We start from the raw sequence: 27,760 nt of genomic DNA on the forward strand, positions 1-27,760 counted from the left end.
TTGTCCACAGTACTCTCTGCTGACACCTCTGTCCGTGTCAGGAACTGTCCAGAGTAACATAGGTTTGCTATGGGGATTTTCTCCTGCTCTGGACAGTTCCTGATACTGGCATCAGGTGTCAGCAGAGAGCACTGTGAATAACACAAAAAAGAAATTCAAAAAAATAAAGATTTTCCTCTGTAGCATACAGCTGCTAAAAAGAATTGAAAGAATTAAGATTTTTTAATAGAAGTAATTTACAAATCTGTTTAACTTTCTGGCACCAGTTCATTTAAAAAAAGAAGTTCTCCACCGGAGTACCCCTTTAAATCACATAATTGTAGAACCAGGCACTGCAGCTTCATTGCCATATAGCACACTTTGAAATCTATGCTCACAAATTTCAGCTACAATATACCCTAACTCCCTAGTGTATATTGTACAAGAGTCCCTCAAGCTACAATATCAATTGGTTCCAGAATGACCAGTGTATGTTGAAACCATTGTATGTTGAGAGCATAACTCTATGGAAACCCAGCAATTGGTTTAAAAGCCCCAAAATGTCATCTAAAAGTAGGAAAAAGTGAGGATTAAAAAGATTGAATGAAGTAGGTAACTAATACAAATAAAGCAAGTACTTACATATAAAAGTAAGAAAGAGCTGCTGGAAGCTATCTATGTCCTGTACAGTACACACAGTGCCTCAAAAAAGTAAAATGGAGCCTGGTATTCAGCAGCTAACCCTGGCACAGCTGAAGAGTAGTGCAGAACATGTAGTACTTTTTTGTACTGTAGGGAGGTGCTTCCCTAAATGGCCATTCTGATTGGTCAGTTCTTCGAGCTATTGACACATTTTTCCAACTCTGGACTGTCTGTATGATTTTTTGTTGAGTATGGTTTCAATACTAAACAAAACATGTTATGTTGAAAATATTGTAACCTGAGGCCATTGTAAGTATAGGGATCACTGTAGTATATACTTAGTTAAATGTTGTGCAGCTTGCATAAAATGACAAGAAGACACACATTTTTGTACAAACCAAATATCTACAAATATCTGAGGCTATGCTACATCAAACCATAAGTGCAGAAACTTGATAATTTCCCCAAAAGTATTTTGGTAAGTATTTTTAGCCAACACCAGGTATGGATCTAAAACAGAAAAAATGCAAAGTTTTCCATTATAGTTTTTCTCTTTCTTGATCCTACACCTGGTTTTAGCTAAAACAAGAAAATGGTTGTTCTCTCCTGGCTCTGTGTCCCTTGACCATGATGGTCTCATAATGCAGGTCTTTGGTACCATCTCACTACCTTAGGCGCAGAGCAGGGAGAGAAGCACACAGCTTCTCCTGGCTCATTCTAATGATTGGTTGGGGTCTGAACACTCAGGCCTCAATGGATAAAAACTCCCCAATGGATATGTCAATCCTTAGGATATGTTAAGTTGTACACTTGAATATGTATTGTAACATGATTTGTTCCAATAATACATTGTTACACAGTATCACAGCTATGACATACAAGTAAGATTCATAGTAAGGTAAAGTAGTGCACATACCTATCTAGGGCTACAGATTCCACAACATAAGTTGACTTTACTATCATTTGTCAGCCAGTAATGGACATGCTTACCAAGAATATGTGCTTGTGTTGGTGGTAAATAGCTGTGTCCTGTGTCCTCCATCACGCTGCTGGCTTGTTTGTGTGAACTGGTTACTTCCTGTTTCTGTGGCCTCCCTCAGACTAAAATCCCCAGGATCCTTAGTTTCTAGGTGGTAGGGGACTTTTCTCCCTCCCACACCTGCGTGCTGTGCCTAAAACTACAATTACTTGCAACCTAGGAAAGGCCAGAAACAACACTCATTTTGTATTTTGCTAAAAATGAACATCTGGGGCAGAGATCACATAAGAATTGTGAGACCAGCCATCAAACACAGGTACATACACTATAGTATGAATATAATATAGTGTAGAATAGTCAAATATAGTGTAGAATAGACAAATAAAAACAGATCTGGGAATACCTCTTTAAGTCATCCAAGTTCTGCCTTTTTTGTACTATGTGCCATTTATTTTAAAATGCTACTGTTTTTTTTTTTTTTGGCGCCACGGATCAATATTCCCTTGAAGGTTTAGGCTGCTAAATGTATGGCATCAATTTCTGTAAGGAAATGTATAAACAACCAACACTCAAGTCTTCAATACAGGATACTTTTCTCAAGCAGACAGCCTATTGGACTAGTGCACAACTTATGTATTTCTCTCCCTATACATCAAAATACAACTGACAGAAGTGATTACAGCTTGTGAGTAATAATGCAGAGCTGGCTGCCTCCAGGAGACATGGCATCACAGCTATTTTCCGTATTCTTTCACAAACTTTAATAGACCTACTGAAAGGACCATCTTTCTTTCTGGAAGAGCAGTTATTAATCTCTGAGCAGTATATTTCCATATCATTGTGGACACTAATTTTCTACTCTGGTATTAGGAAACCCAGAATTTGTGTCAATTTTGATGCAGTGTAGCATGCCAGAATATGAAAAGCCATAATTACTGCTGCTTTCATTTGAATTGCTAACCAGACACTGACATTTTGAAATCTGACCAATTTCTTTGTGATCCAGAAATTAGCTGGAAAAATATGTGCCTGGAATTAGAATTCAGATGTTTAGACACTGAGGACATTAGGTAAATCACATCAGCACACAACAAGAAGGGCAACTTAATCAGCTATTATCGAATACTGGCCCACCAGATGGATCAGATATTGTACAAGGTGCTTTTTCAAGCCTAAACCATGTTATTGGCAGAATCATTCATCGTAACTGTTCTGCACAATGTTTAGTTCCCCAAGAGCGTATGCATTTACAATACAGTTTTCATGGTTAGGAAATGTCATTGATTGAGAAATCTTTCTGTTAGAGAAAAATATTCTGTGTCCTTTCATCGAGTTTCCTATGTGTTCAGTCCTACCCGACTTGGCTTGAGCTGAAATGAGAGGAAGGATTAATGATAGCGCTATAGTTAGATAAACCTCTTCAGATAAGTATCCAGTTAATCAGTTCTCCATAGAGAGTTAGCTAATAGTTTCACTATTTTATTTATGTCACTTACAGGAAAGTTGGTGCAAATACTGTATTTTAGATCACTCATTACTTTGTATGCCTGCTTTTAGAATTGCAGGTTGAGAGACTATTTATTGACCATACTTTTGGGAACTGTAAAGAATATTAAGGTTTTATTAAAGACTATAAGCAGACAATGTTTGGCATCCATCCTGGCTTGTTAGGCTTTCTTTGTCCCCTAGCTACATATTTATATTTATTTACTGGACATTTTTGTCATAACCACAGGATATGCCATAAATGTTCAATAGATGTGGGTCCATCCTTTGGGGCCCAGAGCTATCTAAAGGTGTTGTATAAAATCATGAAGTTTTAAGCCAAAGCCATTTTATGGGCTTCTATGTGTGTGTTTCCACCTGTCTTAGTCTAGACAGTGCCGACTTCATACATGCACTGGGTGACAACAGAAAAACTCCATTATCTTGTTGACTTGCCACTGTCACTAAGAAATCCTAGGTATCACATCCTGTCCCTTTTATATAGAATTTGACACTTCCCATACTGCCATCCCTCTCACACAGCTTTATGTGCTTTGTCATAGTAACATTCTGGTTTTATTTAAGGAAAAAAGATGGAAAGTATGCAAGAAAACTGGAAGCAGACCCTTGAGGATAGAGCAATGGTCATTGCAATACAGAATTGCTGGATAACACAATTATCAAGTAATGGAGCTAGTGCCTTAAGGTCATTTATTAGTGCAGAGTGGCCAAACACTCTGAACATCCTGAATCGTTCATGTAATGCTGTTATGTTTAATAATGAAGCAGGTAAGTTGGTCAAAGATTTTTTTTTTTACATATTTATTTCTTTTTAAATAAACATATGTAGTCAGAACAATTTCAGCATGCTTCTAGATAGAATTAATTTCAGAAATTTAAACACATTCATATCAATGTTTTTAAAATAAATTTTGATAGAACCTTACACTTGCTGCTTTTTTTCTTCTGCAACTTTGAGAACTGATGGTTTACTTTCTGCCTAATAAATCTCATTGCTTGACAGCTGCCATTGTCTTGAGATAATCAATGTTTTTCATGAATCGTTTATTGTTACAGCTAAACCCTGTATTTGTCTTTTATTTACCTGTTTACAACAGAGGATTAATTCTCTGGCTGATTTTTTTTTTGTTCTTTTTAAACATAATATATATATATATATATATATATATATATATATATATATATATAAGCCAGAGTTATACAAGTCAGATTCATGAGTTCTTAAATCCCATGATCACATTGCGGCTGTGTAGCAAATCAAATTTTCCTCTCAATTCCATTTACATGGGAACATTAAATACTATATTGAACATGAAAACTAATTAAAATGGCAAATTATATATATTTACACTTGTTATACATACAGAATATTTCTAATAAAGCAAGTGTAAAGTAAGTAGGGATTTCCTTACTGGATAAAAGAAATGCCAGCGTGGATGAACGAAAAGCAGAGTCCCGTTTATTAAATAAAAGTCCAGAGACACAAGGGCAACATAGAGTAACATGGTAACATGTTTCAGTCGATCCCGCCCTTAGTCATGACTAAGGACAGGATCGCCTGAAACATGTTACTCTATGTTCACCTTGTGTCTCCGGACTTTTATTTAATAAACGGGACTCTGCTTTTCACATCATCCACGCTGGCTTTTCTTTTATCTATTCCGGACTTTTGGTGCTGCCATAAACCTGCTGTGCGGTGGATGGGACTTACCTGCAGTGAGTTGGCCTACCTATTCTACTTCATTTCCTTACTGATTTATGTGGCTGCACAAGTAGTTTTTCTCCTCCTGTCATGTCAACGCACATACAGATTTACGCTGGTACGGCAGTTTTGTTGCTCAGAGTACACTGCCTAACAACCAGTCTGTCTCCGATTGAAGCATAATATCTATATTTCTTTATAGCAATTAAAATCAGATGCTGAGACATATGTTTTTTTTAATATGTTATGGAATTGTTTTATTTTAATTTCCGTGCGTGGTATTGGGGGCAGCTGTCTTATGTGATGTGCTTTATGACAGCTTAGTAAACCAAAGGGAAACTTGTAATGACTAATTGATTTCTTTACGGTAGTGTTTTAGACATACTTTGTGACATGTGCAGTGGTTACTGTGCATGCAGGGAGTGCAGGTGTGCTGTGACTATAACCTATTGTGAATGGTGGATCCTGAGTTAGGTGTCACCTTTCTCATAATTGTTCCTTAACCCCTTAAGGACCGGGGGTTTTTCCGTTTTTGCATTTTCGTTAATTGCTCCTTGCCTTTAAAAAATCATAACTCATTCAATTTTGCACCTAAAAATCCATATGATTGCTTATTTTTTGTGCCACCAATTCTACTTTGTAACGACATCAGTCATTTTGCCCAAAAATCTACGATGAAACGGAAGAAAAATCATTGTGCGACAAAATTGAAAAAAAAACCGCTGTTTTGTAACTTTTGGGGGCTTCCGTTTCTACGTAGTAAATTTTTCGGTAAAAATGACACCTTAGCTTTATTCTGTAGGTCCATACAATTAAAATGATACCCTACTTATATAGGTTTGATTTTTGTCGTACTTCTGGAAAAAATCATAACTACATGCAGGAAAATTTATACGTTTAAAATTGTCATCTTCTGACCCCTATAACTTTTTTATTTTTTCGTGTATGGGGCAGTATGAGGGCTCATTTTTTGCGCCGTGATCTGAAGTTTTTTTAACGGTACCATTTTTGCATTGATAGGACTTATTGATCACTTTTTATTCCTTTATAAATGATATAAAAAGTTAACAAAAATGCACTATTTTGGACTTTGGAATTTTTTTGCACGTACGCCATTGACCGAGCGGTTTAATTAACGATATATTTTTATAATTCGGACATTTCCGCACGCGGTGATACCATATATGTTTATTTTTATTTACACTGTGTTTTTTTTATGGGAAAAGGGGGGTGATTCAAACTTTTAATAGGGGAGGGGTTAAATGATCTTTATTCACTTTTTTTTTCACTTTTTTTTTTTTGCAGTGTTATAGCTCCCATAGGGACCTATAACACTGCACACACTGATCTTTATCATTGATCACTGGTTTCTCATAGGAAACCAGTGATCGATGATTCTGCCGCTTGACTGCTCATGCCTGGATCTTGCACTGCACTGAGCAGTCATTCGGCGATCGGACAGCAACGCGGCTATCCCGAACAGCCCACTGAACTAACCGGAAGTTTTTACTTTCACTTTTAGCCGCGTGGCTCAGCTCTGAGCGAGCGGCGCCGCCATCGGCGCTGCGCGCTATTAGCGGCAGGTCCCGGCTTCACTATGACGCCGGGACCGCCGTGATATGATGCGGGGTTACCGTGTAACCCCGCGTTATATCACGGGAGCAGGACCAAGGACGTACCGGTACGTCCTTGGTCCTTAAGGGGTTAAATGATAAATTAATGACTGGTGAGAAATGATGTCTACAGAACAGAAGTTGCCAGTCTATTGGGAGGCTCAGTGGTCAATGCAAAACTGAGATTTCAGGATTTTTTTTTATGCAGATATTGTCATTGAAAATAGAAATATGTTATAAATTCCCATATGTTTAACATAAAAACTCCATAACTTTCCATACATAAATTTCCACATTTTTTCTGCAAATTACAAATACAAAATATAGTCATGTAAAAGGGCCCTTCTCTAAGTATACTTTAGTTGGTTACAATAAATAAGAATACATTTTTCACCAAACTGAAAATTATTTTTCTATAAAAACCAACAACTAAAAAAAACACATAAAATAGAAAAGTGGCCTTCCCCCGAGATCAGCACTTTAGAAGGTACATGTGTTTCATGTAGCAGCATTTAATAAACCATAATGCGACTTATTCTTCATTTCCCAAATATGTATTTTTTGTTGTTTAAAAACTTTAGTTATGCATTTAGGCTTGTGTTCACAAATGTGTTAAAAGCTGTTCTATATTTTAACACCATATGGCTTTTCATAACTGTAACAATTAATATACTTACAGTAGATGCACATATAAAAAAAAAGCAGGGGCTCTTTTCTGTAAATTAGTTTTTTTAGTGTACAGCAGTATAAACTATTTTCTACTACTAAATCTGTTATGTCTTTGGCTCCAGATGGTCTGATCCCTGCAGTCATTGCTAGGAAATATGGTCCTGGACAGCAGGTTCCCTCATCTGAATGTACGGAAGAAACCAGCGTCCCGAGTGCCATAATAAAAGCTGCAGAAAAATGTCATATTTTTCCCAGTAACACATTTGTATCCAAGGTTTCCCATCTGGTTCAGTTGGCACCAAAATACCAAACAGTAAGTACAGATGTAGCTCATAATGACTAATTTGAATGCATCATCAAAGTTATTGAAATGATTGTGCTTGCTGCAGGCTACATATCCATGAAGTACAGATGCCTGGCATGCCATGGACATTATCAGTAGACATGTTACAGCCATCCCTAAGCTAGGAAAGCCTTATAAACAGTGGCATGCTGGAGCGACAGTAACAAAAACTCCAGATTTTCCAGAGTTACATCTCCCCTTGGGTAACCTTTAATATGTGACACCTTTTAATCTTAAATTTGATGCCAATGCACATTGTACAGTCTCAAGCCAAGCCATTTAATTAATTTGTTTTTCAGTTACATTGTCGGCTTATTATCACACTACAGAGGCATTAATGCCCATTGCGGGGGACGTGTTATTGGTATCACCTAGGTTATACAGTATAACAGATAAATGAAATAGACACTAAAGAAAACACAGCTAACAGTTATGTTTTACGTTTTGCCAAGATGGCAGTGACAGGGCCCGCTGGCTGTGGGAAGACTACATGTATCAAGATGTTCATAGAAATGCTCTCCATGGAAGGAACAATTGTTAAGACTGATACTGTTTACACCAAAGCTCTTCAGTCTGGCCACTTATTGGGGTCCAGAAATAAAAGCACTGGGTAAGTATCTATAATTGAGTACATAAGCTTTATTCTACTGTTGTATATGAATTAGAGTAAAAAGGGTAAATCTTTAATTACAATTAATTGTTCCCTTGATGTATTTTAAAGGGAATCTACCAATAGTGTCACCCGCGCTAACCTGTTGTTACAGGCTTGAAGTGTGGGTGACACTGATGAAAAAGATATTTGTCACGGACTGATCAGTGGCCCTGTTTGCCTGTTATCCTTCTTATATGAGCGGCGGGCTTGGTGCCCGCGCCGAGCTCCAGAAGCACACTGACGTCATGGCTCCTACTTCTCCAAGCCTGCTCGCAGCCGGGCAGAGTGAGAAAGCAGGAGCAGGCAGCATGCTCCTGGAGTGCTGCCAGTCCGCCAAGCCTGTCGCCCCAAATAAAGAGGATAACTGGTGAACAAGGCCACGGATTGTCCATAGTAAGTATTATTTTTATCAGTGTCACCTGCACTTCAAGCTTGTACCAACGGGTTAGCGTGGGTGGCACTGATCACAGATTCCCTTTAAATCCCAAAATACCCTGCCTGTGTAAAAAAAATTTAACGTGTCAAACTCTTTTCAGAAGAAGCTAATAAATCTTTGTATCTGAATAATCATTTTAAAACAGGTTAAAATAAAATCTAGCTGCACAACAGATGAGTGTGCTATTCTGGGATTCTTGTGACATAAGCATGGGCGGGGGGCTGCCCAGCTAACCAAATTAGCTGAAACATTTTACAGTTTTCATAGTACTACTACATATTGTAGTAGACTTACTTTTCAAATAGAATGTATTTATAATTTATCTTTTTTATGACAGGCACTTAAAGGAAAACGGTCACTTGTCGACGGTGATTAAAATGAGCCCTACCTTGTCCGGATCTGCGCCGCCGTTCTCCCGCAATTGTAGTTTTATTATCTGTTGAAATCTTCCTGTAACTGGCACGTGCGGGGCTTCGGCGCTTAACCGGCACTGACATCAGCGCCGCTTATGAATATTCATCCCCCCTCCCTCCAGCTCTCCCTCTCTTCGCCGCTTCTAACTGGAGGGAGGGGGGATGAATATTCATATGCGGCGCTGACGTCAGTGCCAGTTAGCCTGCAGATGCCCCGCCCGTGCCAGTTACAGGAAGATTTCAACAGATAATAAAATTACAATTACGGGAGAACGGCGGCGCAGATTCGGACAAGGTAGGGCTCATTTTAATCAGCGTCTCCCGCACTATCCACCATTACCTGTGGATAGTGCGGGAGAAAACAAGTGACAGTTTTCCTTTAAGATGCTGGTTTCAGCTCAACTGGCAGTGGGAAGTGGCTGACTTTTGATTTGTCACAATATAGAAAAAGTATTGTGTTGTTTGGTGGCACAAGTCATAATATTGTTCATTTATCTAAGTAAATTCCACAGAATAGGAGAAAAATTGGAGATTTAGGCTGGTGCTGCTCCACTAGTAATCCAAACATGGAGAAAAGTAATCAAGTCAGTTTCATTATTTTAAAGAATAAAACATATTTGACTAATTTCCTCCAAAGTTTGGATGACTGGTGGAGAAGCACCAGTCTACATTTCCCTTCTGTTTTGTGGATATTCCAACCATCGGTCTGGGAATGCATGAATGGGCAGGATGAGTCTGGCAGGAGCCCCCAACACAGTGTACATATCACCACTAGGTGAGATGATTCCGTCCAGAATCTTTGTATGTACTGTGACAAGTCATAGAGGGTGTGTATATCTGCCCAAGATTTCTTGTGTCTGTCAGGTAAAAGCAACCAGGAAGTTAGAATCACTAGAGATCTAGGATCTTTAGCTTTAGGGTTTGAGTAAAAACCCGTTTACAGGGCCTGTGTTGCTGGAGTGGGGAAGAGAGGGTGGGCCCCCACTCCACCCGGACAGTCCGGGTCTTGGGCTGTCTGATTAGTCCAAGGTGTGCTTGCCTGATATAAGGAGTACAGAAACACTCTCTCTCAACCTGGGAACAGGAAATCTGCTAGAAGGGAGCATTGCCTGTGGTATGTACTGTTATGTTGTAGTGCCCTATACTAGGCCGGCACCAGGTTAGATAGGAGCACATACTGTTTAGTTAGAGCCAGACAGGCATAGGATTTATTTTTGGTTTATCCTTTATACCACAAACCGGCAATAAAAACTGGCTGAAGTCAATTGAATATACTTCCTGGTTGTGTGGACTTTTGCGCCTGCTGAAAGTGTGCCCGTCTACCCAGGAGATGACCAACCCGCTACCCCAACGCTTACAGTACCTATGGAAGTGAGAAACGCCTTGCCCTATTAGGCAGTTTCCTTCTTTCTCTCTTATATGTTTATATGGGATCACATCTATAGCAACGTGAAAATTTTTTTAATAACTGGCATTGTAGGTGAGGACTTGTAATTGAGTGTCGCTGTCCATAGTGCTAAGCCTACTGTTGAGTAAGCATACTTGACAGCCTTAGAGAACCTTGGTTATGAGTATAGTGGGATTTATACAGTTTGTCAGTCTTTATGGATGTATAAAATGTGAGATTACCTTTGCTTAACTTAAACTTAGAAATGTGCTTGTAAAAATACAGAGAAGGTGCATATATTAGAAGCAGTAAAATGACAGGCTTCATTTACACAAGCATAATTTTTATTTATGGTACAGAATTTTGTGTTTTCAGATATAGTGCTGAATAATATACCATTTTGCATTTTAAGGCAGCTCTATATAAAAATGTAGTTTAGCCTATGTACCATTCTATCCTAATAATGTGCACCTTCTTGCTAATAATATGCTGCCGTATTTCTTCTGCCAAGCTCGTAATGGTGGATAAAAGTAGCTTCTTAAATGCTGGAATTAAGTAGTTGAGGTTATTACTATATGACATTTTCCCTAAAAAAACTACTCCAAAATGCTGAAAATCCACACTTGCTGCCTTAAAAATAATGATAAACCTAACAAATGGCATTCTTTATTGTTCAGGTGGGATGATGGGCTATTACCGCAGTTGCTAAGAAAATACTGTAAGCCTTGTACAGTAAATAGTAGTAAGCAAATGAACATTCTGCACTTGGATGGAGAGGTGAGGATAACACCTAAAATGTCACCTTGCTGATGTTGTATTACTACTAATATGTGATAATAAAGTGTGTACCTGAATGAGGTGTTACACTGATATATCATGTTCACAGGGAAATACCTGCATAATATCAATGCCATTTTCACAGCTAATTATTTAGTTTTTTTTTAGGCTCTACATTACTCTGTCAGATACTATATTACAGAAGTATACATTGATATGTTTATAAAAGACATGGTAGTACTGTACCTTTAAGCAGAAAAAAACAAAACTACATTCTGTGCCCAAGTAACTATACAGAAAGTAAAATGTTATTTATTTGGAAATGCACATTATATGGATAAATAGAAAAAATCGAGGTTTAGGAGTAGCAATGTATAGCTGTATTCTAGAAACCAACAGAGTTCTGTGTGGTATTGTGTCTCAGCCCCTTTCACTTCAGTTAGGATGAGTGCAGTACCAGCCAAAGCACAACATACACAGGTATTTAGAATAAAACAGCCATTGGTTTGTAATCCTGGATAACCTCTTTGAAAATAATAAATTAAAGAAGACGTGGATCATCCCACACCTTTATAGTAGTGTGTGTACTATTTCTACTATCGACATTATAAAATTATCTAAGAAATGAAATCTAAGAACACTTAAGATCATTCTACATAACCAGTTATGTTATTTGCATACAGGTTAATGGCCCTGAAATAGAAATTATGCAAAGTTTATTCTGTGGAGAAGGTAAGTCTTTCGAAATTTAACATATACACACCGTTTAACTCCATGTTGTATTTTTTTTCTATTTCCATGCTGTCCTTACAGTGTTCAGTAACTATATGTATGACCAGACCATCCATGGCATGCACTACAATGGGATAACCTGTGGGCTGTACCTTTTTTGTTTACTAAAAAGGGATTACTGCAATGAGAAAAAGAAAGGAATATGAATGGAAATTTTAATAAAGTATAATAAAAAACTGTATGACTTTTTTATACACATTAAAGAACAACAATAGAAAGTGGACAATCCCTTAAATAGTAGCTCCCACCATCCTTTTTGTTTTTTTTCTGTCCCTGCCTAATGCCCATCTATCCCTAACCCCTTCCCTGTCTTTACATATTTTTTTTTTTTTACTATCTTAGAAATGGCTGTTTGTCTACCTGGTAGTGTGCTCACTCACCAGGCAGACTTCCCCAGCAGGTGCGATGTCACTGATGCCTGCTGGGGGCCGACTTCCGCCCTTAGCTCATCTATACACCCTCAGCTTATCTGTACAGGCCATGATTGTTTTCCTAAACAGTGTACCTCCAGCTGTTTCACCACTACAACTCCCAGCTTGACCTGACATCTATTGGTCAGGACATGCTGGGAGCTGTAGTGGTGAAACACCTGGAGGCACCCTGTGTTGAAAACAATCTACCTTTGTTATGGCCACGGCCGCTGCGCAAACTGCGTGCAACCTGCTCCCCCCCCCCTCCCCGAAACAACTTCCTATAAGACCTCAGATCAGACATACCCAAGTACAGGACACATGCGTCCTGAGGCAGCAGCAGCGCAGCACTAAGATTCAATGCCGCGCGTATATGCCAGGAGGCGGGCCGGCGTGCGAGGCCAGGGAGACAATGAGCGCAGCCCCGGATCTGTCCTAATTCAGCTGTGATGTCACAGCAGGCTGCAGCTGGCCACTAGGAAGAAGACCCCTAGTGGCCGGATTTCAAAAGCAAAATACAATATTTTAACCACCCCAAAGAATTACTGAAGTATTTTAAATATGTTGTAGTACATAAGTACTTCAACATATCAAAACGAATATCAACGCATTTAGAGCATAAGTAACTTTAAATGCTGATTATACAGCTCAATACAACACTATTTCCCTTAGAGAAAAGACAGGAATCCCAAATACTAAATAAACACAAAAACCCAGGGCACAAGGCCTGGAGCACAAGATTCCCTTAATAATCCCTTCCTAAAATATAACTTATTATCTCAGACTAAAATATTATAATGTGAATTAGTAATAACAAATTTTTAACAAGACTGTCCCTACACAGTCAACTATTATTATGAACCATGGATAGCCATCCAATATGTACTGTATGATATACGGAGTCTGCATTACTCCTATGTATTTTAGTGTTAGGAACAGTGTTTAAAAACACTAAATTCTGCCTCCTCTACATGTTTCGGCGCCTCAGCATTGTCATTACATTTTCTTCCTGATGATGGTGCCGAGGTGCCAAAACATGTAGAGGAGGCAAATTTCAGTGTTATTAAATGCTGTCCCTAACACTAAAGTATATAGAAGTACTACAGACCCCGTATATCATACAGTACATAATGGATGGCTATCCATTGCTCATAATAATAGTTGAGTGTGTAGGGACAGTCTTGTTTTAAGTTTGTTTGTTATCACCAATTCACATTATAATAGTTTAGTCTAAGATAATAAAAGTTAGATAGGAAATGGTTATTAAGGGAATCTTGTAGAAAGAACAATCCCGGCACTCACTGTAATCTTCTGCCAAGTGAAATGTGTTTATTGAAAAACACGGTGCAAACACAATATGACGCATTTCGGCCAAAGCCTTTGTCAAACTGACGCAAATATGACGCAAAAGGCTTTGGCCGAAACGCGTCATATTGTGTTTGCACCGTGTTTTTCAATAAACACATTTCATTTGGCAGAAGATTACAGTGAGTGTAGGGATTGTTCTTTCTACTATTGCCATTTATTCCACGTGCACCACCAAGGGACTCGAGTTTCGACTATTATTAATTTCTATTAAGGGAATCTTGTGCCCTGGGTTTTTGTGACTATACAGCTCAAAGCTCCATGGGTCCTCTTCACCTGATAGTGTCCTTTCGCTAGTATATGTCAGTCAACCCTTTTTTTAATTGTATGGAATGGCGATCTTTTGTGCTAGTCCATACAGAGACATTCTCAAAAAATGTATACCGCATGATGCTTTTAAAAAATGTTTTATTTAAATGAAATACAATGGGGATGCAGTGGAAATATGTGTTACACTGAGCGCTCCGGGTCCCTGCTCCTCCTCGGAGTGCTCGCGGCGTTCTCCTCTCTGCAGCGCCCGGTCAGACCCGCTGACCGGGAGCGCTGCACTGACACTGACAACGGAGATGCGATTCGCATAGCTGAACGTGCCCGCTCGCGAATCGCATCCCAAGCCACTTACCCGTCCCGGTCCCCAGCTGTCATGTTCTGGCGCGCGCGGCTCCGCTCTCTAGGGCGCGCGCGCGCCAGCTCTCTAAGATTTAAAGGGCCAGTGCATCAATGATTGGTGCCTGGCCCAATCAGTCTAATTAGCCTTCACCTGCTCCCTGCTCATATAACCTCGCTTCCCCTTCACTGCTTTGCCGGATCTTGTTACCTTGTGCCAGAGAAAGCGTTTAGTGTATGTCCAAAGCCTGTGTTCCAGACCTTCTGCTGTTGCCCCTGACTACGACCCTTGCTGCCTGCCCTGACCTTCTGCTACGTCCGACCTTGCTCTTGCCTTGTCCTTTTGTACCGCGTCTGTCTCAGCAGTCAGAGAGGTTGAGCCGTTACCGGTGGATACGACCTGGTTGCTACCACCGCAGCAAGACCATCCCTGCTTTGCGGCAGGCTCTGGTGAATACCAGTAGCAACTTAGAACCGGTCCACCGGTACGGTCCACGCCAATCCCTCTCTGACACAGAGGATCCACCTCCAGCCTGCCGAATCATAACAGTAGATCCCGCCATGGATCCCGCTGAGGTGCCGCTGCCAAGTCTCGCTGACCTACCCACGGTGGTCGCCCAGCAATCTCAGCAAATTGCCCAAAAAGGACAGCAGCTGTCGCAGTTGACCGCCATGTTACAGCAACTTCTGCCACTGCTACAGCAGCAACCATCTCCTCCACCAGCTCCTGCACCTCCTCCGCAGCGAGTGGCCGCTCCTAGCCTCCGCTTGTCCCTGCCGGACAATTTTGATGGGGACTCTAGACTCTGCCGTGGTTTCCTGTCTCAATACATATGGAGATGTTGTCGGACCAATTTCCTACAGAACGGTCTAAGGTGGCTTTCGCACTTAGTCTTCTGTCTGGAAAGGCCTTGTCTTGGGCCACACCACTCTGGGACCGCAATGATCCTGCCACAGCCTCAGTCCAGTCCTTCTTCGCTGAAGTCCGTAGTGTCTTCGAGGAACCAGCCCGAGCTTCTTCTGCCGAAACTGCCTTGCTGAACCTGGTTCAGGGAAATTCTTCTGTAGGCGAATACGCCATCCAATTTTGTACCCTCGCCTCTGAATTATCTTGGAAAACGAGGCCCTCTGCGCGACCTTTAAAAAAGGCCTATCTAGCAACATCAAAGATGTACTGGCCGCACGAGAAATTCCAGCTAACCTGTCAGAACTTATCCTTTTGGCCACCCGCATTGACAAGCGTTTTTCTGAAAGACACCAGGAGCTCCGCCAGGAAAAGGACCTTGATCTCTGGGCACCTCTCTCCCAGTATCCTTTGCAATCTACCCCTGTGCCTCCCGCCGAGGAGGCTATGCAAGTGGATCGGTCTCTCCTGACCCATGAAGAGAGGACTCGCCGCAGAGATAACAATTTATGTCTGTACTTCGCTAGTACCGAACATTTCTTGGTGGATTGCCCTATTCGTCCTCCACATCTGGGAAACGCACGCACACACCCTGTTCAAATGGGAGTGACGTCCCTTGGTGTGAATTCTGCTTCTCCACGTCTTACTGTGCCTTTGCGGATTGCTCCTTCTGCCAACTCCTCCTTCTCAGCTGTGGCCTTCTTGGACTCTGGTTCTGCTGGAAATTTTATTCTGGCCTCTTTGGTTAATAGGTTCTGCATCCCAGTGACCCGTCTCGTCAAGCCGCTCTACATTTCTTCCGTCAACGGAGCAAAATTGGACTGCACTGTGCGTTACCGCACAGAACCCCTGCTTATGAGCATTGGACTGCATCACGAAAAAATTGAATTTTGCACCTCTGAAGTCCTCCTTGGTCTGCCATGGCTCCAACGCCATTCTCCTATCCTTGACTGGACCACTGGGGAGATCAAGAATTGGGGTCCTGCTTGTCACAAACGATGCCTCACATCTGCTCCTCATAGCCCCCTTCCAGGTAACACTCTGCCCCGTGACAAGCTTCACCCTCTGCCCCCCCTCCCCATTCCCACTTCTTCTGTATTGCCAGGACTTCTCTTTTTTCCGGAAGGAAACTCAAGAGTCGCCCCCTATGTTCTCGTCTCATTTGGAAGGACAAGGAGACAAAAAGAGGGGGGAGACCTAAGGGGGGGGTACTGTTACGCCGAGCGCTCCGGGTCCCTGCTCCTCCCCGGAGCGCTCGCGGCATTCTCCTCTCTGCAGCGCCCGGGTCAGACCCGCTGACCGGGAGCGCTGCACTGATACTGACGACGGGGATGCGATTCGCATAACGGGACGCGCCCGCTCGTGAATCGCATCCCAAGCCACTTACCCGTCCCGGTCCCCGGCTGTCACGTTCTGGCGCGCGCGGCTCCGCTCTCTAGGGCGCGCGCGCCAGCTCTCTAAGATTTAAAGGGCCAGTGCACCAATGATTGGTGCCTGGCCCAATCAGTCTAATTAGCCTCCACCTGCTCCCTGCTCATATAACCTCACTTCCCCTTCACTGCTTTGCCGGATCTTGTTGCCTTGTGCCAGAGAAAGCGTTTAGTGTATATCCAAAGCCTGTGTTCCAGACCTTCTGCTGTTGCCCCTGACTACGACCCTTGCTGCCTGCCCTGACCTTCTGCTACATCCGACCTTGCTCTTGCCTTGTCCTTTTGTACCGTGTCTGTCTCAGCAGTCAGAGAGGTTGAGCCGTTACCGGTGGATATGACCTGGTTGCTACCGCTGCAGCAAGACCATCCCGCTTTGCGGCGGACTCTGGTGAATACCAGTAGCAACTTAGAACCGGTCCACCGGTACGGTCCACGCCAATCCCTCTCTGACACAGAGAATCCACCTCCAGCCTGTCGAATCATAACAATAAGCTCTAAAAGTAAAATTCTGTTTCAGACCAGGCCATACACAATCTTTTGCAATGGCATATTTGTATAGAAAAACTATTTGTCATTGCTGTGTCGGTCACAGATTATATATCTTTTTATTATTGACATTTGATGATTCATCACACTGGGAAGTGACAGCTAACTAAAATAATGCCGCTGATCATCTAATGGATTCATACTGATTTAAAATGTGAAGTAAGAATTCTCAATTTTTTTTGGCAGAAGGTAATTAGCATATCATGTTCAGCGGTGAACTCTTGGAGTCTTTCAGCAGTAATCTTATGTGTTGTTTACGCACCAAAATAGTTTATGGTAATGAATATGTATAAAACATCCTGCATGTCTGTACAGCAAACCTGGGTGTAATTATAGCAATTAATTATCTTCTCCTACAACACGTCCTAATTATACTCTGGTCAGCAAGAGGAGCAGATTAGAAGATAATTACATCTTACTACCTGCTTTACTGTGTGAATATGTGCGTGTGTATACACACTGTTTAAACAGCGTCCCCCTACCTTACTTGGACTTTTAAACAACTTTTTATCGCAGTGGATTTAATTAGGTTTAGACTGTTTAATGTCAAATCAAGAGCAAATCTTTACGCACAGACTTACACTCATTACAACCATTAAACCTAAATTAGTTGAGTACATAACTATTCAGCTATGGTAGGGGTGTTTATATGTGTGAAGATTTTGTTCAGTTTGTTTTGTTGCAGATTTTGAAAGTCAAAACCAGGTGTGAATCATAAAGGAAGAAAAAGTATAAGGGTAGGGTAACACAGAGCACATGCGCAGTGTATTTCTGCCAATACGAACGGACACACAGAGCTACCCGACCACAGTTGGCAGATCACTCTTGTGACTGCTTTCGGCACATCCGCAGTGTGAAATAGTCTGTGGATGCACTCAGTGTGACCCTACCCTAAGGCCACTCTTACATGCAGCGCTAGCGATCATGGAAGGCTGGTCCTGGAATTGCCACTTTAAACAGCGGCTTGTCCATGTGCAGCCCGCAATTATAGGTAAATCGTCAGAGTTAGCAGTAGCCACTAGTGCTAGTGATTCCCTGATAACTACCACTTCCTTCTGCTTAAATCAGCAACTACAGGACCAGCCTGCCACGATCAATTAAAGAAGCGCTTACCGCAGCCATTTGCACTACTTTTTAAAGCGACATTAAAGAAGTATCATGTAAGAAAACTTATCCCCTATTCAAAAATCTGCATTGACTCTATAGTGCAATGTGTGATACATCAACAATACAATATATTAGTTTTACTTTAAGGTGTGTTATGTAGTTAACATTTTTATACAAGCAACTATATGGAAGGTTATATTAGCAAAATTTGCCTTTATTATTTGGGCACCGTACTATACTACTTACAATTAGGTACAATAAAATATGGGTAATTTTGCAGTATATGACACAATACCATTTTGATAAGGGGGAATCAGCAGAAGGTACTGCACTATTGCACAATGCTTTATGCAACATGGGGCCAGCCCTGCCTGGGGTTAAAGGTGATATGTTTGAGACAGTTTATCAAACGTTTGCTTTGTTTTGTCAGAATTTTTTATCTCAGCAAATAATGAGCGGATACGGATCTCCAACTCACTTCTCGCTTTCTGGGAGGTAAGCAAACATTATGTATCTTCAAGTTTTTTTCCAAAATTATAAATATAGCTGACCGTATGCTGTTGATGTGTGCATTTAATATAGAACCTTACAATTTTAGAATTTGATCTGCTTTCTGGAGGAGTGTTAACAGCTTCAATTCAACCATACTTTTTTGAGTTTTAGCCATTTCAACAAAAAAATAAATAAAATAAGATATGACTTGAGTTTTGTTTTATACATTTGTATTTAGTACTTATTTTAGTTGATTCAAAATAAAATTCTGTGATTTGAACTCTTTTAATTTGGAGACTGACCAGAGGGTGGCACTGTGGTCACATAAAAAATGCACAACCAATACTCCACAAGATCAATTGTATTACTAAAGATACCTTTTACACTTCATTTTTAGCTTGAAACATTAGCTAATGTAAGTCCTTCAATTTTGTGCTGTGTGGGTGTCCTGGCGATGACAAGTGATGACATGGATTGGAAATTACCTTTCAAAATGTGGATGAAAACCCATGCAGAAGACAGTCAGTTGCTCTTTCTCCAACTTACTGAGACATATTTAGGTAATTAATTTTATTCTTCTTGTCATATAGTTTTACAACATCAAGTCATCATCTTGCCTAACTTATATTCTGTAAAAGTCACCTTATATTACATGTTTACATCAAGAATTTTCAGTTACTGCGTTATATACATTTTTTATACAGAATAAAATAAGTGCTAATAGATAAAACATCTATTTTGTGAAGAAAAACTAGTGCAAGCAGTCTCAAAGTTGGGATAAAACTTCCAATTTTTATTTAATACATTAAAACATAAAAAGTATACTCCAAGTCAGAGACAAACAGTACAGAACAGCTTGAGATGTGGGAAAATGCATCAAAATGTTCGACCTTCCCACCAGAGCAGTGAGCTGATTGTTGAACCATCTTGAACCATAATCTATTCTGGTTATATTTTTTGGTTTATTACTAAAGCTCCTTTCACAATGGCCTTGTCACATGGCAGTGCATCGCGCATCAGACAATCAGGGAAGAATAGCAGGAGAAAAATTACTGCAAGCACCGTCTTTTTCTCCTGCTACTCCCGCTAAAAAACAGTGCCCAACGGACCCCATTGACTATAATGGGATCCATCGGGACCCCTCGTTGCCTGTTGCGCACCGTCCACCACCCGCATGCGAATCTCAGCCCACTGTCACTTACGGTCCTGTGTCTCTGTTCCATGGGTTCCCGCAGCTCCAGCGTATGTGCCTCTGGCCCTTAGGGCGTGCGCGCGCCGGAGCTCACTTTCTTTAAGGGCCAGTACCCAATTAGTTTAAGTGTCTGCACCTGTCCTCTGGTCCATATGTATCTACTCCTTCCTGCTCCCTGTGCCGGATCTTGGTTGTCTGTCTTTGTCTGTGATTCCTATGCCTGAGTCAAGTCCTGTTCCTTAGTCAAGTCCTGTTCCTGAGTCTGTGTACCTGTCCCTAGTTCCGACCTGTCCTGTTCCTGTGTTCCTGCCTTGTCCTTCTGCCCTGCCAGCCACGTCCTGCCCGCCACGTCCTGCTGCCACGTCCTGCCAGTCTCTGTCTGTGCCACCTCACCCCCCAGCTTCTTGTGTAGACGAGTCGTGTCTGGGGTAGCGACCTGGGTGTCACCCGCCGCAACAAGACCATCCCGCTTTGCGGCGGGCTCTGGTGAAGACCGGTGGCACATTAGACCCCACTCCCTGACACGGCTCAAGTCTCTATCCACACAGGCCCAGAGGATCCACTACCTCTTGCTGTACATCTGCCGTGATTCCTAACACACAGCATAGGAGTCAGAAGAATATAGATTTCGTCCCTTTCCTTTGAAATAGGAAATTTTAATGTGCTCTAGAACGTGTACTAAAAATGGTGCCTGAAGATACAGATTATCAATACACAGAATGATCCTTGTACAACTTCACCTTTCTTACAAATCCTCTCCTCTTGGTGACTTAGACAGTACAGAAATGATTCCTCACAGCATGGCTAGAACTAGACTTAAAGGGTTAGTCCGCTACCCAGCATCCGGAACATTGAGTTCCGAACGCTGTGTGCGGGCTTCCGTGTTCACGCCCGCCCCCTCTTGACGTCACACCCCGTCATGTGACGTCATGTCCCTCCCCCTCAATGTAAATCTATGGGAGGGGCCGTGATGGCCGTTGCACCCCCTTCCCATAGACTTTCATTGGGGGGGCAGGCCATGACGTCACGAGGTGGCGGGCGTGAACTCAGAAGCCCACACACAGCGTTCGGAACTCAATGTTCCGGCAGCTTTGGAGCGGAGTAACCCTTTAAGGACAGCGACTGAAGGTACATATATGGCCTATAGGGATTTAAAGGGGTACTCTGGTGGAAATTTTTTATTTTTTTTTAAATCAACTGGTGTTGAAAAGTTAAAGAGATTTGTAAATTAAAAAATCTTTCCTTCCAGTACTTATCAGCTGCTGTATGCTCCAGAGGAAGTTTTGAAGTTCTTTTCTGTCTGACCACAGTGCTCTGTCCATGTCAGGAACTGTTTGGAGCAGGAGAGGTTTGCTATGGGGATTTGCTGCTGCTCTAGATAGTTCCTGACACAGAGCACTGTGGTCAGACAGAAAAGAACAACTCAACTTCCTCGTTAGAATACAGCAGCTGATAAGTACTGGAAGAAATAAGATTTTTTAGTAGAAGTAATTTAAAAATCTGTTTTTAACTTTCTGGAGTCAGTTGATATGAAAAAAATTGTTTTCTACCGGAGTAGCCCTTTAAAGGAAACCGGTTACCAGGTTATAGTGTTGGTGAATAGGAGAGCGATGCAGGGTCACGGTCTGCTATGCCTACCTGCAGTCCGGAACCCCGATCCCCCAAAGGTCCCCCTTCTTCCTGCACTCACTTGCGCTCTGAGGCGATCCTGCCGGCTAGATTTGAATATTCATAAGTGCCAGCAAATCACTGGTCACGTGAGCGCTCATGTTAAAAAACTTAAGCCATATCTGCTTCCGATTGGGATCATGATGCACCGCTGTATTGGAAAGCTGGGGCTCTAGACAGGAAATCGCGGAGGGCCCCAGCGCTTGGACCCCCCGCGATCTAAAACTTATCCCCTATCGTTCGGAAAGGGGATATGTTTATTTACATGATACTTGTCCTTTAAGCCTAACTATGACTGGAGCTTGCTAAAGCACGTTAATCCATTCTATCAGGGTCAGTCCACCTCTTTTCCCAAAAGAGGAGGGTTGCATTTGTGACATTCCCTTGTGACTAAACCACCATTCAGCTGTACAATGGAATGCAAGACATTTGAAAAAATTAACCCATTGCACTGTGGTTATCTCAGTGTATGCATGACATAAGGTATAATGCAAAGACATCGATTAAAAAAAAAAAATGTCTCCAGTATCAGAGATACATAACACATGTGCAGCAAACCTGTAGTAACTCCACTGGACAACTCTAATGTGTAGTAGCTGGAACTATTGTACTGGGACACCAAAGTACATGCAGATCTGTCCTGTTCAGAATGAAATCTGCTGGATTGCTGTCTGACAGTCTAGTCTCCAGACCCATTATTTGCCCTCCAGAGCAAGCTTCTAAAGTTATTTTATACAAAATCTCAGCTGATTCCTTTCTTCTTGGTAAAGTTACAAAAATATACTTTATCAAATAAACATCACAAGTAAATATCAGGGATATCAGGGATGTCAAATATCAGATATATTTGACATCCCTGTAACACCCTGTACAATACAGTAACACCCTGTACAATATGAATGAAATACTTATGGAAAAGTTATTAAAGATTTATCTTTTTTTTACACCATTGTTTCACTTACTTCAGAACTGAGTTCAGTATCATATCATAGCTACTTTAATACACTTACTCATTGTCACTAAGCACTATTTGGTGTTGTGAAAAGGCCTGTTAAAGATCTGGCTAAGCCTGCCTGAATGCACAGTGCCAATTAAGGCAATACTTTATTTAACATTGTTTATCTGAGAAAAAAAATGTTTTGGATCAGAATTTTCCCCAGCTTTGTAACTAAAACATGATTTCCTTTTTATTGGGTAAAATTGGTATGATTTCCTTGCCATCTCAAACCTCTCTGTCTGCATTACATTGGTGAACTGGAACCCTGATAAAGGAGTTTTTTACTGCAATGACAGAAATTGATTTCCAATTTTCTGTAAAATTACACTATCATTGCTCGTGACTCAGGCAATTTAGCTTACATTACAGAACTCGTTGTGGGCTGTACATCATATTGACAACCTGATCTTTGTGCAGTGAATGGATTTTGATGAGATATTGTTAAGTACATTTATAATAAATTATTTTCAATTGTAAATTTGAGAAAGGACAAGTTTAAAAAAAAAAAAAAAAAAAAAAAACACGCACAAAACTGGACAACATATTTACCATCAGAGCAGAAGTAGTTTTCAACCTGTGGCTCTGTAGTTGTTGTAAAATGTCACTTCTCAGCATGCACTTAGAGCAGTGTTTCCAAACCATTATGCCTCCAGCTGTTGCAAAGCTTTAACTCCTTGTGTGCCTGGACAGTTAAAGGCTATCCAGGCATGCTGGGAGTTGCAATGGCTGGAGACACACTAGTTGGGAAATACTGGTCCTCATTTACTAAGAGTGGAGTGTAGTTTTCTTTTGTGGGCTTTAATTCCCTACATTTTTTTTCCAGAGTATTTACTAAGGAAAAGGCCATGCCCACTTTTCCTAGCAGCCACGCCCCTTTTCTGGGTTTTCTCAGTAAAATGGAGAGTTAGTTTTTTTTCAATTCTGGCACACAATCTGATGCAGACAGAATTTCTGACGCAATCTGGTGCACAACAATAGTAAATCAGGGCCACTATCTTAGAGAGAGCCCTTCAGGGCTTTTTGAAGACAACAACATATCAGCTCAACACTAGGTCTACAGATGCGTCTTTCCTTACATTTCTTGTTGAGTCGAGATATCCTAAAATGAGAAGTTTAAGATGTCCAAACAAATGATTTTACTCTTTAAAGGGGTACTCTGCCCCTAGACATCTTATCCCCTATCCAAAGGATAGGGGATAAGATGTCAGATCGCCACGGTCCCGCTGCTGGGGACCCAGGGGATCGCCGCTGCAGCACCCCGCTATCATTACTGCGCAGAGCAAGATCGCTCTGCACGTAATGACGGGCAATACAGGGGTCGGAGCATCGTTACATCACGGCTCCGTCCCTCGTGACGTCACGGCCCACCCCGTCAATACAAGTCTATGGGAGGGGGCGTGGCGGTTGTCACGCCCCCTGCCATAGACTTGCATTAAGGGGACGGGCCGTGATGTCATGAGGGGCGGAGCCATGACGTCACGCTGCTCCGGCCCCTGTATCGCCCGTCATTACGCACAGAGCGAACTCGCTCTGTGCAGTAATGACGGCGGGGTGCCGCAGCGGCGATCCCCGGGGTCCCCAGCAGCAGGACCGCGGCGATCTGACATCTTATCCCCTATCCTCTGGATAGGGGATAAGATGCCAGGGGCGGAGTACCCCTTTAAGCAGAGTGGAGTAACAAGAAATCATTTTTCCCACAGTTTATCATATTGTGCCACTCATTTTGGGGTATCTAGAAATGATAGGAAAGGTAGGGAAGGACCCATCTGTGCAGATGCCTGATGTGCATTGATCAATATGGTGTGAGCATATCATAGCCACAGCCAATAAGAAACTAAATAGAAAAATATGCCACAAGGTAATGTATCCTATCTAACTTAGTACCTTTTTTGTTTACTGTTTCACTAGCATCCCTACCGTATCTATGAAATTGATGTAGCCTTTATTTAATTTCTTTGCAACTATCTACTCACTTATGCATACCATGTGAACAGTTATCAGTATTTAACCAGGTGCTTGCTCCACCCCAGTTTATGCCCCAGTATATGTCAATATATTTTTATGTAATTATTATTATTGCCTATCTGAGAGGAAACATGTATTTTCATGATTTTTTCTCATATTTTAGAGCCCAGCTTGCAGTTTCTCCGAGATCACAAAATGTTTTACCAACCAGAAAATGGAAGCAGTAGGACGCAGAGAGATATTTTCCTTTGCGAAGCCAATGTTCTGCAGACATTCTGTAGGATCTCTGAGGTATTTCTCTTGAATGCATATCATGTTTTTATCTGAAGGATAATGATCTCAATTTGAAACTCCTGGCAAATGTTTGTAATTCATAAAATAGACCTCAGGTGGCCCAGTAAGGGAGGGGTTACCCTGTACCTTTGCTGCCCTGTTCAGCAGCCTCCCTTCGGTGTCCCCTGGGCTCCCTTGTACTGGTTTCCCCCCTGTACATATGTTCTGCATTGTAATGTATTATAAAATGTCTTGTTGCTTTAAGAGTTGTACCGTATGATATGTCGTGTGATTGTTACCTAGGAGGTACCAGTGACCAGGTGACCCCAAGAGTGACCTATGGGCTCCCTGCTAGCCTCCCCCATATAAGCCCTGGGTGGAGCTAACTCTCTCTCTTTTGCTCTTTCCTCTTTGCTGAGGTCAGTTGTCCCTAGTGTGTGTGTGTGTCCAGAGTGTTGGAGGCCTCATTCAAGTCCTGCAGCCACCATCAAATGCAAGTAACATGTTCCAGCAAGCCCTTAAGGTCTCTGAGTCACTGGTCACCACCATGGGCCCTGGCTGAACTGTATAGACTTAACCATCTGTCTACTGTAGTAAAGCTACCGTTGTCGTTAACTTGGCATCGGAATCATTATTGCCCCTGTGCCTAGCCCAGGATATAGCAGTATACCTTTGGGTGGTATCGAGGATAAACCACGTTCTGGAGTCACGAATACAAGGGGTTAATGCCATCCGCCCCTAGGGTAACAACATTTGCCCTCATCACACCCCGTTACCACAGACCTACTAGAGGATAGAACATTCCAGGTCCAGAAACATTAGTCTGGTGCTTTATATTTGTGAAGTATTTGTGAAATTAATAAGTCCCTGAAAGAGGGCTTGTGGGAGGGTGCCCCGAATGTGTTACCAGTGAAAGGACCTGTTGCTCAGCCATGAATTAGAGGAGGTAGTCTTAGGCTAAGTTAACATGACCTTGTGCCCCGACCCGTTCAGGGTCCGTTTAGCTATTTTTTTTTTAATGACCCTAAACAGCACATCTGACACCGACGGGTCCTGATGGATCCCATTGACTGGATTGAGCGGAGGAGCTACCTTTACCAGAGCACAATGGTCATGTGAACTTAGCCTTATAGTTACTGTTATCCTAAAGAAAATACTCTTGTCATGATGTGAAAATGCTGAAAACATGATAGCTTGACTTACTTTGCTTTGTACCTTTGGGCACGTTCACACATTGATAAAATCCCAGTGGGTTACCTGCTGCGGGAAATCTGCTGCAAGTTTTGTTGTTCACTTTAGTGGGTCACAAAGTATCCACGATAGCGACAGATTAGCAGATTTCGGATAGACCCATTGAAATAAATGGTAGTGATACTCCCAGCAGATCTCCTGCAGCAGAAAACCCGTTGCGAGTTGTCAATGTTTGCATGTACCCTCCTAGTGAGTGTATAGACAGAAATAATGATGACAGTTTATTAACTTAATTTCAGCCCCGATTTAAGGCTGTATAGAACATACTTTTACGGTCACATTGCAAGATATGATGAATAGGTGTTGTACTTCTGCAGTTCAAAGCCATTTATGAATGCAAAATGTATACTGAAAAAAAGTGTCTGGTATTTTTTTTTAACATCAATTTACTCTGCACAAGGTAATGTAAGAAAAATCCTGAGGCAGTACTGTTATTATACAGTGAATTTCTCTTCCATATTAGCATGCTGCCTTTGTTCTTCCCTGCACAGATGGTTCATTTAGCTGCCAATTAATGTACTCCTCATAAATGTGAGAAAAATTATTCAACAAAGGACATACGATTTCCTACCACTACATCTTTTTAGGCCAAATGCAACAATTCATACTCAGGCAATCTCAATATTACTTCCATCTTTCACTATAAAAGCAGTATTTCTTTTGGTTAAAGTAAAATAATCATTGTTATTCATGGTTGTAGTAAGTAGAATGCAATATATTTGATATTACAATTTAGATAATGGCTGAAAGTGTCCTAAATTATTCACATAATAAGGTAAAATGTACTGTAGAAATGTTGTATATTTATTATTAATGCAGCATAACTATTGCCAGACATTTATAATGCTCCAGTGGGGCAATCAAGAACAGTCTGTTCAGAAAGGGGAGGTCTTGAAAATGCAATGTGTATAAAATTTGATAGAGTTTAAATATAATTTATATTTAGTTACTTCTTCAAAAAAGCAAAATTCTTCAACAAAAACTTCATGTTACGTACCTCCACCAGTTCCCGTATCTGCACAAGCAGCAGTGGCTTGTGCCTAGTTTCTGTTACAGATCCGACCAAACCTCTGCCGCGCTTAGCACATTCCAGTTCCTAGGAAAGATGGCATCAGGCCTTGTGTTTAATAAGGCATCCTTCTGTGGCTGGTGATCAAGGTTCTTTCTTACATTTGTATTGTTTCTGACCATCATCTTGTTTCCTGACTACCCCTTTTGTCTCAGATAGTTTGTCTGGTATTTGTAGCACTCCTACTTGTTCCTGACATCATTCTAGTCTAATAACTAGTACTGTTGCATTGTGACTGCTTCCTTGGTTATTACTCATGGCTTTGTTCCTCCAGCAACAAAAGTCCACACCATTTTCTGTAGCTTAAAGGGAATGGGCCTTTTGTTTTAGAAAATTACCTATTGTTTAAAGGGGTTATCCAGGAATCGAAGACAGCTCCCTGTCTGTCTTCAGTTTTGGTGTGGTATTACAATTTGGCTCCATTTACTTTAATGGAACTGAGCTGCAAAACCACACCCAACCTGGAGACAGACAGGGAGCGGTCTTTGAAAGAAATTGTCTCTGTTTTTCGATTCCTGTTTAACCCCTTTAAATCAAGTTTTCAGTCTAAACCTATTTTTATTAATGATTTTTGGTAATTTTGTTTCTAAATTTT

General features: G+C 41.4%; 1 protein-coding gene across 2 annotated transcripts in view; it reads left to right on the plus strand.

The window, feature by feature from the left end:
- Nucleotides 1-27,760, plus strand: part of LOC130355786 (uncharacterized) — a 477,167-nt gene that overhangs the window by 146,106 nt on the left and 303,301 nt on the right. For both annotated transcript variants that reach the window (XM_056556452.1, XM_056556451.1), the window contains 8 exons: nucleotides 3,671-3,874; nucleotides 7,213-7,403; nucleotides 7,886-8,043; nucleotides 10,999-11,098; nucleotides 11,782-11,830; nucleotides 18,689-18,753; nucleotides 19,148-19,310; nucleotides 24,736-24,863. In XM_056556452.1, the coding sequence (XP_056412427.1) occupies nucleotides 3,671-3,874; nucleotides 7,213-7,403; nucleotides 7,886-8,043; nucleotides 10,999-11,098; nucleotides 11,782-11,830; nucleotides 18,689-18,753; nucleotides 19,148-19,310; nucleotides 24,736-24,863 (1,058 nt within the window). The remainder of the gene's footprint in view (nucleotides 1-3,670; nucleotides 3,875-7,212; nucleotides 7,404-7,885; nucleotides 8,044-10,998; nucleotides 11,099-11,781; nucleotides 11,831-18,688; nucleotides 18,754-19,147; nucleotides 19,311-24,735; nucleotides 24,864-27,760) is intronic.

This window comes from Hyla sarda, chromosome 2 (genome assembly GCF_029499605.1).
Source record: "Hyla sarda isolate aHylSar1 chromosome 2, aHylSar1.hap1, whole genome shotgun sequence".
Taxonomy (NCBI): domain Eukaryota; kingdom Metazoa; phylum Chordata; class Amphibia; order Anura; family Hylidae; genus Hyla; species Hyla sarda.